General features: G+C 48.0%; 2 protein-coding genes and 1 long non-coding RNA gene across 3 annotated transcripts; 2 read left to right on the forward strand and 1 right to left on the reverse strand.

Annotated features, from left to right (window-relative positions):
* The first annotated feature begins 1,121 nt into the window (after positions 1-1,121).
* LOC139050339 (uncharacterized) lies at positions 1,122-2,780 on the forward strand. The gene is made up of 4 exons (XM_070526574.1): positions 1,122-1,233; positions 1,404-1,547; positions 1,631-1,938; positions 2,399-2,780. The coding sequence occupies exons 1-4, from the start codon at positions 1,141-1,143 to the stop codon at positions 2,778-2,780; spliced, it is 927 nt and encodes a 308-aa protein (XP_070382675.1). The 5' UTR covers positions 1,122-1,140.
* Positions 2,781-2,890: 110 nt separating this feature from the next.
* On the reverse strand, positions 2,891-4,043 carry LOC135898266 (uncharacterized). Its single transcript, XR_010563296.1, has 3 exons — positions 3,866-4,043; positions 3,245-3,321; positions 2,891-3,162 (listed from the first exon to the last, which is right to left on the reverse strand). It is a non-coding gene; the product is annotated as an uncharacterized lncRNA (long non-coding RNA).
* A 1,442-nt stretch (positions 4,044-5,485) lies between these two features.
* LOC135898261 (uncharacterized) lies at positions 5,486-10,142 on the forward strand. The gene is made up of 2 exons (XM_065427111.2): positions 5,486-5,589; positions 8,619-10,142. Exon 2 carries the CDS (start codon positions 8,661-8,663, stop codon positions 10,107-10,109), a length of 1,449 nt encoding a protein of 482 aa, XP_065283183.1. The 5' UTR covers positions 5,486-5,589; positions 8,619-8,660; the 3' UTR covers positions 10,110-10,142.
* The last annotated feature ends 1,261 nt before the right edge of the window (positions 10,143-11,403 follow it).

Raw genomic sequence — 11,403 nt, forward strand, 5'->3', positions numbered from 1 at the left:
GAGACCTGGGTTCGATTCCCACCGGGCCAATCTTGGAAGTTGCTTTTTATTTATGAAGCGCCTGCCGTGATTTATCGCTCACGGTCAACGCCGCCGACGCCGACGCCGACACCGACGACACCGGCTTTTCTGCGACACGAGCTCCTTAACGCTATCGCGTTAAAAAAAGAAAGAGAGTACCACACCGCGGTAAGTACCGGTTTGTGTTTCCTACAATTTGCGAAATTGCCGCTGACATGTAAGTGTAAACAGCACAGAGTGTACTGGTCTGATGCATCACCCTTGTATGAGGCGTTTCATTCAGCAGTTTGTGGCTAAAAACTTCTTGCCGCGCTGGTGGTATGAGCAATATCAAATGGGTCATCTCCATCCGCCTAGACTCAAGAGTTAGTAATGGACATAGTGCGTCATTCTCCTCCGTCTGATTTCCGATTCGGCGTTAGTGATTACGCCAGCCGTTGGGAGAAATTTTTGTCTTTGGGTGCTGACGGCAGGTGACGTAACCTTTGTAATATGGTGAGGGCCGCGTCGTTGATGCATGTATTTATAGCTTTTGGCAGCTGAGCAAGACTTCATGAATTGCTCCCTTAGAATAAAAAAAGAGAAAAAGAAGGTACATATACCAGTCATAGAGTGCTTTGTAAAAGACTATACATTTAAACAGTTCAATAATGTTCTTGTTTTACTCCAATCGTTCCAGTTCCAAGTCATGAAAAAGGACGCAGACCCCACCATGTTTTTTAGATACTATAGAATGACACCACCCAAGTTCAACGAACTGCACGAACTGGTGAAAAGGGACTTGGTGAAGTCGTTCTTGTGTCGCGAACCTTTGTGTTCTGAAGAGAGGCTGGCCATCACCCTCAGGTACAGCATCGATTGCAATATGACTAATGCTTTCACATACTAGGGCTCTTCGATTTACAATCTCGGACTCGCCGCGGAATGTTTGCGGGTAGTCCTAGGATTTCCCACGCCACAGGAATATATGTTAAAAACGAATGCTAGACTGCTTCTCGGGGAGTCGACGGTGATTCCGAGTCTGTAAATCGAAGAGCCCCACTGTTTCACCTCATTGATTGAGCGTTTTTCTATGTGCGCAGGTACCTCTCCTCAGGGAGTGCAATCAAGCAGATTGCAATGAATTTCACAGTTGCGCCATCAACATGTCGTGTCGTCATTCACCACACCTGCAAAGTTCTCTGGCGGCACTTACAGTCGCTGTACCTACCTGTGAGTATGGCTGGCCTTATTTTTGTTTATACTCTTTTTTGTGAAGCGGATCACGGGCGTAACAGGCATTAAGAGCGTTAAATACTCAGAAGTGAAGTTATTTCTGTTTAAGCGATGTCATGCATTGCAACCTGTTCAAAATGCACTGCTTTCTTGTTTGTGTAACCTAGGAGCCAGGACTTGCCCAATGGCAAAACATCGCTGAGAAATTCAGCAGGCGCTGGAATTTCCCCAATTGTATCGGGGCAGTCGATGGCAAGCACATCCAAATTAAGGCGCCACCAAACTCTGGCAGCAAATATTTTAACTACAAGGTATAGTATTCAAAGTATTTTTTTTTGCAACGAACTGGTCTGTGCTGCTTCTAATAACGTGAATGACTTTTTACATACTCCAGGGCACATTCTCTATCGTGTTGATGGCGATTGTTGACGCCAGCTACCGCTTCATCATGGTCGACGTTGGGGCTGCAGGCCGGCACAGTGACGGAGGAGTGTTCAAGGCAAGTTCATTCGGAAGGCAGCTTGGAAATGAAGACCTGAACCTCCCAGTACCAGCACGTCTCCCAAACAGCAACAACGTTGCACCTCACGTGTTTGTTGGGGACGAGGCATTCCAGCTTCGACCTGATTTCCTGCGCCCGTACCCAGGAAAACACCTGACGCCGACCCAGAGGGTCTTCAACTACAGGCTGAGCAGAGCAAGGTATGGGGAGGGGGTTTCCGGCAAGCCTTCATTCACCATAGGAAGACAACTTGTGCTTCGCTAAGCACGGATTACACAAGCATACTGAAGTTTGCCTGTGTTCCTTACTTTCTCTGTGTTATTATACTCTGTATTATTCGCACTTTGGTGAACTGCACGTCCCAGTGGGGTTAAAAGAGGAAAGGGTATTAGTCGGAGAAAACAGAGCAACGCAGATATGACATTTACTTGCATTTTAAACACCCATGCAGGTCTGCGGTGAGTCAAACCAGATGTCTACAGCAACTTTTTGCTGTGCAAAGAAGTTATTCCAACTGAATTTAAAAGATGGTTGCTTGTCAGTAGATTGTTCCTAGCTTTATTTTTAGGAACACTGGAGTTCTTTTTTTAACATATGCCTTAAAGGCTTTGGCAGCATTTGAACAATCTTTTATTAATGCGCGAAGTGTATTTTTTCCAGGCGCATCGTCGAAAATGCTTTTGGCATTCTGGCTGCACGATGGCGAGTTCTACTTGGCCGCATCAACCTACTGCCCGACAATGCAACTTATGTTGTCCTGGCGTGCTGTGTGCTCCATAACTTTCTGTGTGCGGCAAGTGAGGCAACGTACTGTCCGCCAGGCTATGCAGACGTGGAGGACGACTATGGCAACATTGTTCCAGCTCAATGGAGGACTGAAATCCAGAGGAGAGACTTGCTTGACTTGGAAGCAACACCGTCAAGGAACTATAGTGCGAGTGCTGCGGCAACAAGAAACATGTTCGCGCAGTACTTCATGAATGAAGGTGCTGTGACGTGGCAGTGGGCGCATACCGGCCTCCCGCCATCTCAAAAAACTTAGGCACAACACCTGTATGCATGAGGTTTTTATTGAGGTTCTTCGAACGTGCATTTCTTTAAAAAATCTAAGAGTTCAAGTTCCATTTGTAACTTTAGCCTTTTAGGGCAAGAGCGAAACTTTTCTGCCAACAGCTGTCCGTACAAGGCTCCTTTGTCGCTGTTAGCGACTATTTGGGCGTCAACTCTGTCCAGTTCTTGTTCCCACGTACCCCTGTTTGCCTTCTGGGCTCGCCTCCTCCTCGAAGGTTCTGATACAAGTTTTATGGAGCTGGAGTGTAATGCTGCTGTGTCGTCACTATTCGACGTCCTTGCCTCAACACTACTTTCTTCTACGAAGCTTGTAGGGGCACTGCAAATCTCGTCCTCCTGTTCTTCCTGCGCTCCTGGACAAAAGAAAAAGCCAAAGCAGCGTAAACATCCGCAGCACTGACTCTAATGATTAATAACTCCAGCCGTAACTTTTACCTCCAGTGTTGTACAATCTCTCGAACACTTCCTCAGCGGTTTCAGTCGCAGCCGGCTGAGAAATGTTGGATATGGTACTGAAAAAATACAACCAGCTTTATAAGAAGCGTGTCGACTGTAGATCGGTGTTTTATGGCATAGAAGAGAGGGCCCTGTGTGTGTGCGTGTGTGTGTTATTACTATGTTGTGGATGTTATTACTATTATTGTGGATTGTTTGAGGTGAAAAGGGATCCACTGGGAGCACCATCATTGTAATTTTGTAATCCTGTATTTTCCCCGTCTAATATTTGTGTATTCGTTTTTTTCCATATTTCAGTTCAGTGATGGCCCAGTACCTGTAGGAGGCTTACATATGTATAAATAAAATAAGTAATGGCACATATGGAAATGTGAGCAATCTGTTTTCATTTGCATTAGCTTGCATACTACCGGTTTGACACAAGCAACTAGCTCGCACGTGCATGATGAAGTACCAGTTGCTTTCATGTATTGTAGAATTCTAACTTTAAATGAGCCAGGTTGCTTCGCCTGTGCAATAACTTTTACACTTAAACAAAACAATTCATTTGCTTGCATGCAAACCTGAAACGACCAAGTCAAACAACCAGAAGGCACTCACCTGGCCACTTCCGCCTGATCTTTTAAGAACTTCAGCAAGGTGAAATAAGGCCAGCTCACGCTTGCATCATTGATTCCCTTCGCGTCACTTGCACCTGAGCCACTCGGGGCGCCGTGTTTGTGCATCCGGTACTTTTTCGTGAATGTATCCCGCAGGCTCTTCCACCTAGCCTGTAGATTTTTTTCTGGAAGTACAGCAAAATTATTAGCTCACAGCTACCTTCGCGTGCCAGCAACAAGCAAGGGAGCAGCATCAATTTGAATGCTATCGCCTGACTACTATCACCTGAATACTATTTCAATGCTATGACACTCCTCTGTCCTTGGCTTGCCGCGGCGAACCATATAGGTGTGCACAAAAAGTATTACCGTAGCTAAGGGTCACGCGCCCAATAGTGGGCCGAAACTGCTGCGCCCAAACACATCCGCGCGCCCAACATCACCGCACATACAGCTCAGCCTCTTGTAGCGGTTGCAATCTTTCCTGTAGATAATCGTTGCATCGTCGCGCGATTGCATGGGGTCGCTGTTCATTCACTGATTACGAGAGGTAACAACCTTCGTTCGCTCGAGAGAACACGCAACTGGCGTGCGGGCACCACCACAGTAACATGCAGGGCACGCGGCGGTTGGAGTTGAATGTATTTTGACCACGGCGAGCTATGATGAAAAGTGGGTACTTTGAACGGGTGACACTCCCTTCTTAGCGAGAGCGACATAGTTGCAGAAATCCCACCCTGCATGCGGAAACAAAGAGGCACTAATATTTGTAAACATACCTTGCAGGTCGCATCCTATTTCGGCGGCAACTTCTTCCCATGCCTGAGCCTTCTTTCTTTGATCTTTGTAGTCATAGCGACTGCAGTCCCACAGGATGGCACGCTTCTGAACAGCCGAAATTAACTTGTCGTTAAATTCCAGCCGCGCCGCTTTGGATTCCATGAATACGAAAAGCGGGAGACCGGCGTGAACGATAGAGCGGGATCGGAATGCACGGACAAGCGGGGAAGCGTAGACGGAAGTCGTTTCGGATAGTGAGACCTGATTGGCTCGCTTTGGGGCGCCGCTCGTTTGCCGCTTCCGGTATCGTCGCCGCCCGACGAACTTTTCTGCGCCAGCTAGATCGGCGGCGAACGACGATTTCTCCGCCGCCGCGCGTCGCGCGTACGCCGCCGGGCGTCGAACGCCGACTATTCGTCGCATATTCGCTCCATGTATTCTGGCCTTTAGGGGCGAAGGAATCGTTGCTTCTGGCCTGCACTGTCGGTGACATCGGCCCACAGTTTTGCTAACGGACGCAGACACGAAACATGCCGATCACTGAGAGGCTAACAACTTCGTTCATATCCTGGTTTTAGGAGCCTCCTTAACGGGCCATCGTCACAGGGATGCTTGCGCAGCGTTCGAGAAATTTACGTTTCAAGCTAATTCTCTTGCTGAACTTTTTAAAAGATACGTTACTTTTCTTTTATTAGATCTCAATAATTTTATAAGTATTCTTTGTTTTTTACTCACACTGATTATATTTCCAGTTACATTAAAATCTAGGCCTTCGCGTACACGTGCCACTGTCTTCAATCACCATCATCATCACCATCATCATCATCAGCAGCAGCAGCAGCAACAAGGATAACAACGAACCAACCAAGAGGCAGAAGAAGAAAAAGAATCGCACAGCGAGGGACGGTCCTACGGAGGAGCTCGGAAAGTTCACCGTTGTAAAGGGTGAGTGATTGCGCTGCGCCCTAGTTGTCGCTGTCAAAGCAAGCCATAAGGCTCGCGTCAAACGCAACAGGCTTTTAAAGGTCCCTGAAACTGTTCGGACAAATTTTATAGACGCGTAAGTCACAGCTACATTATACATCCGCACCAAAATTTTTGTGATGCATCTCATATTGAAAGAGCTACGGATGGTTGCACGTTGCCCACCTCCATAGACATGCTTTTTCTCCTCAACTCTTTCGCCGAGTGATAGGGGCTCTCGTCATTATCGGACGTCGTGTCGCCTACTTCCGATTGTCTTGCAGCCAGCACGCGAAGCCTCTCCAAACTCACCGCCAACCACGCGGCAGTCGATCCCAAGCAAGGGCTATTGAATCAGCGTGCGTTGCGAGCATTCTGACGCTACGCCGAGCGTATCGAGTATTGCGGTAACTACAGCCGACCTGAGCTGGGCTTTTCGAAGGATTGGTAGAGGTGTAAACTAAAGCCCCTCCGTACTATTATTGCTGTTGTGAAGAAGGTTTAGCACAGACCTACGTGAGCGACCTGATTGGCCTGCACGGTCCAGCCACCTGGCAGTGCAGAGCTTAACCAGTCAAACAAAGAGCTAATATTGCTGTAACCAAGTTTAAAACATGTTAAACATTTAGTACAACTGCGTTACGCTCCAGCGAAACATTTGCACTAGCAGCAAAGTAGAATACACTTCGTTATAGCTATATTACTTCTGTGTTCGGTTGAGCTATGTACCACCTGCACCCATTACAGTGCAGGCGATTCAAGTTTGCGCTTCTGCTCATCCCGTAAAACGCCCAAACCCAGTCCGCTTGCGCTTGCGTTCACCCGAGTACCCGACATGCGAAACACCATTTCGGTATATAGTAATCATTCCGCGTGAAGTGATGGCCGCAAACGCGTAGACGCTGCTGGCCGATGGGATATCGACAACAAGCGCTGCAGACACTCCGCTCGCATGTTCGCCTTGCAGAGGGACGTGATGTCGCAGCTTGACATGTCGCCGATCGTTCAGTTTGCAGCCCACAACGCCAGGGCGAACCATGGTGCTCGCGAAACCACAGATCGAGACCAACGCAGACCGCACAGCTAACATGAACGCGAATCACGCTGTAACACAAACAGACCACACTTGCTTTGTTCCGGAATTGCAGCAGTGTAGCGATAAATTGTCCTTGTGCATTCTCTTTCTGTTGATTTCTTTTTTCTGGAAACAAATTAGCTGATATTCCCTCTATTACGAAGTACATTTGTTAACCCTGAAGTTTCAAATTAATCGATCATGCGCCTTGGGAAGCCAGTCGGATAGCTTGCCCGACTAGCGTCATACGGTCACCAGACGTCACTTTGTCAGGTGCGGCTGAAAACTCGCGCGAGTGGTGTGCTGCGATCGGTACCGATGCGCATTTTTAAAACCTTATAACAAATTATGCGCTTTAGGCGCAGCACTTACATGCTTTAATTAATAGTCAGAAGGACCTAGCCAAACGACTCCGTACATTTCTACGAAATCGTCAAAATTGCTTCATGCTCCCTTTAACAGGCAGGAGGGTAGCATACTTACTGAAGATTTGGACGCGCAATCGGACACTGTGCCTTCTCGGCAAGGGTGGCTGAGTGAGCAAGTTGGTAAAGTTACAACTTCGGTTAGCAGCACGACGATCTACATGGGAAGTGAGAAAACTATCATTGATCTGCACCTATCTTTACTTTCTCTTGTGTCTTAACATGATATTTAAGCCTCTCTTATGTGCGCAATAAAAATTGCTGTAAGTCAGTTTTCATTCCTGTCACTTCTCTCACTTCCCCATTTACTTCGTCCCGCTGCTAACAAAGGATGCTCGGACATTAGTTTGACATTGAACCCGAAGCGTTCGGCGTCCATGGTATAACCCAAATGCCAGCAAGCCGCTGATTATTCCTGGCCCTCTTCGTAGAATACGTCGCAGTAACTGCATGCCGAGATATAGCATGAACTTTGCTATCATTGCGCACCGACTCTATACGGTGTTATACAGTTCAGAACGAGGGCCTGCGTTCAGTTCAGGTTCAATAACCGCAAATCGAAAGACACCAACTTCAACAACCACATGTAACCACATCACCTGAGGATGCCACTGTGTTCTCGCTTTTTCTTGCACTCTAACATTCCTGTTAACCGAAGTGATTCTATGCGCACTATTGAGATGAATCGTATAAATTGTTGACGTTGTGTACATATGCTTAAATACACACAGTGCTAGCAACATCAGATTTGTAACGCTAGTGAGGAGGCGCTATGCCCTTGATAACAGAAATACGCAATGAAGTTGGCCTGAGAAATAAAATTTATAAGTACTACTCTGTTGTAGCTAAAAGCGTAGTGCACCGCCTATAGAGGTGCCGGTGATGGTCACATAGCGGGAACTTTCAAAAGTGCACTCAGAATACAGTATCAGACGACAACGCTGCGCAGCAAGAATGAAGTTCATGGATGCGGTTTCCTCTTTCCTCATGTGCCAAACCGCTACTTCTGCGGTAACACCTGTACGCGGGCCTCTGTGAGAGCTGACGACATTTACGCAATGTTACCGTAGTTAGGGACAACCCAGTACGCACACGTGACAGACAAACTCAACGAATCCGTCATACGAAGTGGAGGTCGAGTTAAGTAGCCGCTTTCTTTTTGTATCTCTAAGTGCTCGCATACTGCGTGACTACCTCGTTTATTCAGTTAGGTTTCCGCGCACGCATAAAATTGTTCTGGCTAGTAATAACAGCGTACGGTATACTGAGAATCACACATGTCGATAGTGGGCGACTGGCCGCGGAATGTATGAGTGTTGGAAGCAGTGACAGATACTGTTCAAGAGATCTGTTTTAGAGTAAACGGGTAAATACATGCCTCGTCTGTGAAAGCAGTGAGATTAAGACGGAGTCCACCGAGCTGGGAAAGGGAATCGAGAGGAGGAGTGCTCCTGGAAATGGAGAGAAATCTTCACAATAACACAACGCCTTCTTTTCATTTCACACTGCAGCCGGTCCTTCCAGGCTGGCAGCGACGACGACAGGGTAGCACCATGTCCGCCGGCAAGGTTCTGGCCCTGGTTGTGGTTGTTGCAAGCTTTGCGATAGTTGCCCTCGGCGTCTCATGGTGCTGCTGGTGCGTGCGCAGCATCTTCGGCACAGCCGACAAGAGCATCCAGGCCGTCAAGTCGGTGGCCACGGTCGCCGATACGATGGACTCTTCTGCACGGGCAGCCCAGAGCTCGCTGCTCTCGGCCACCTTCCCGATGACGGCGACGACGGCGTCCATCACCCACCCGCGGGCCACCGCCAGCGAGCCGCGGATGCTCAACGCGGCCGCCGAAGTTGACGCCCCGGCGAAGCATTCGCAGCCCCCGTTCGCCAGCGACATCTACCACTCGGTGGCTGAGAACGCTTGCACTATGCCCAGCACCACAGGCGCCACGAAAATGATCGACTTGCCGTCACCCAAGCCTGCGGACAACAGTGCTACCTCATTGCCGCCGAAGGCCACGCGACCCGATGACTACCAGCTCTCGGAACCTTTCCCGGACGTCAGCGTTGGTAAGCAGAAGATGATGCCGAACGTCGACATGTTCATCCGAAAAGAAATGTGCGCACTGCAGTCCGTGAGGCGCCTTTCCCGACGGTCCGTAAGGGGTTCTGAGGCGGATGGCCTCAAGCAAGAAAAGCTAGAAGCCGGCAACGAGTGCGCAACAACAGTGAACGCTCTGAAACTGGGGGACGTGGATGAAGAAGATGCCTCAAGTATCTTTGAATCTGCCAGCGCCACGACGCCGTCTCGAAGGGATTCTGCATCGGCAAAGTCCGCGACTGGCAGCTTATTGCGTAGTCCAGAACCCGAACAAAAGTTCCCGGATCAGAAGTTCATGCGACAGAGCGGCATTGGTGCTTTACCTGCCGGCATTTCTGTAACCCAGGAAACACCTGAACGCGGTACTTTGGCTGTGGTCAATTCAAGTGGGCTGCGATCATACCAGCTTCCTACTGACCGAACGGGATCTGCCCTGGGCTGCAAAGAAATCATCTTCGGCGAGCAGCAGCTGGAGGTACTCTCATCTCCGTACAAGGATGCCTCGGACGTAACTGGTGCTGCACGTGGCCATATCTCGACTGCACTCATTGGGAAAAAGGGCAGTGATGGAAGACACAGCTTCGAGATGCCTATCGAATCCGACAAGGTCGAAGGCTTCACCAAGGCGCGAGGTACCGCGACTAGGCCGACGAAAGGCGCCGTAGGAAAGCTTGGGGAGCAAGCAGGCGCAAAGCCATCTAAATCAACGTGGGGCGGAAAAAGGTCTCTCCTCAGGAAAGCGCAAAGGGCTGCGGCGTTGTCACCCAGAAAGGTCAGTGGCACCCAGGAGGTGTCCATCGTCATCAACGTTCCCAAGAAGGAGATGTCTCTGCTCGAAGTGACCAAGGAGCAGATGCTCGCGAGCGCTAATCATTGTTCGGGCTCCACAAGGAAGGAATCCCTATGAGAATCTTTTCAATATAAGAAGTTGTGTTTGTCTTTTGCGTTCTTGGTCTATTCTTGCATTTAGTAAACCTGAGGCCAAGAAACAAAAATCGGTTTCCACATTAGAGCGCACCGTACTTTCGTATACGAAATTTCTGCAGGTAACTTTTTTATTAGGGTACGGTATTTCTCCCCCCCCCCTCCTATCTTTTTATCACTTTTGTTCGCATAACCACAAATCCAGGTGATGGAGCTAAGATGTGTAAAACGTAGTTTATCATTATTATTTATCTGCCTCTCGAGTTGCTTATGTGTTCCACTGGTCTGGCATCAAAGCTCGAGGGTGCATCTTTCGCATCGGCAGTGGTGCATGCTTAGCAGGCGAGTCGGGCTTCAAATATATCGGACATTCATTATACATGCATAACATCCGCACTCATATTTCTCTTCGACTGCAGGTAATAGCTGTAAACTCATCCCTGTGTCCATTGTCCATCATTTCCGTTACGACGATTACAATGCCGGCCGTTATATTGCGTCATCGTCAACATGTTGCTGTCATACTATCTCCTCGACCTTAGCCGCACGCTTTCTATCCGGCTCGCGTGCTGCTGCTTTGAGCTAAACAAGTGGTGCCATCCACCACAAGCAGATGCTAAAAGCGTATGCTACAGGTGCGCAATCGACAACCGTGCACCACCTGCTTGAGATAACAAGGCTGGCGAATTTCCGGACATTTTGACGGTGGGATGAAAGCTGATAAAACTTTTCGCTTCTGAAATTCTGGAAACAAAATATATCCTAACCTTTTGTAGTGCAATAAAGCAACGAAGCGGCAGAAGAGCGCATGTCTTCAAGATATATGGTAAGTGGCAAACATTCTATGACAAATATTGAACTTTTTTATTCACTAGGAGGTCCTTCATTGCTTTCAAAATTCATGTCTACCGACCATGAAAGCGGTGAATTTTATTATTAAGGGGGGAACGCTCTTTTAATTTCCGGAGCTTTAGCTTTTCATATGGGTGGCGGAGTATGTTTGTACGTGGGGAATAACATCACCCGCTATGGTAAAAACTAAGCATAGCTCAAAACTCGTAACACTATACAGCGTCATAGCCAATTTAGGAGCCCAAGTTGTCTGTCTATCTATCTATCTATCTATCTATCTATCTATCTATCTATCTATCTATCTATCTATCTATCTATCTATCTATCTATCTATCTATCTATCTATCTATCTATCTATCTATCTATCTATCTATCTATCTATCTATCTATCTATCTATCTATCTATCTATCTATCTATCTATCTA

The sequence above is a fragment of the Dermacentor albipictus genome, chromosome 10, assembly GCF_038994185.2.
Source record: "Dermacentor albipictus isolate Rhodes 1998 colony chromosome 10, USDA_Dalb.pri_finalv2, whole genome shotgun sequence".
Classification (NCBI taxonomy): Eukaryota; Metazoa; Arthropoda; class Arachnida; order Ixodida; family Ixodidae; genus Dermacentor; species Dermacentor albipictus.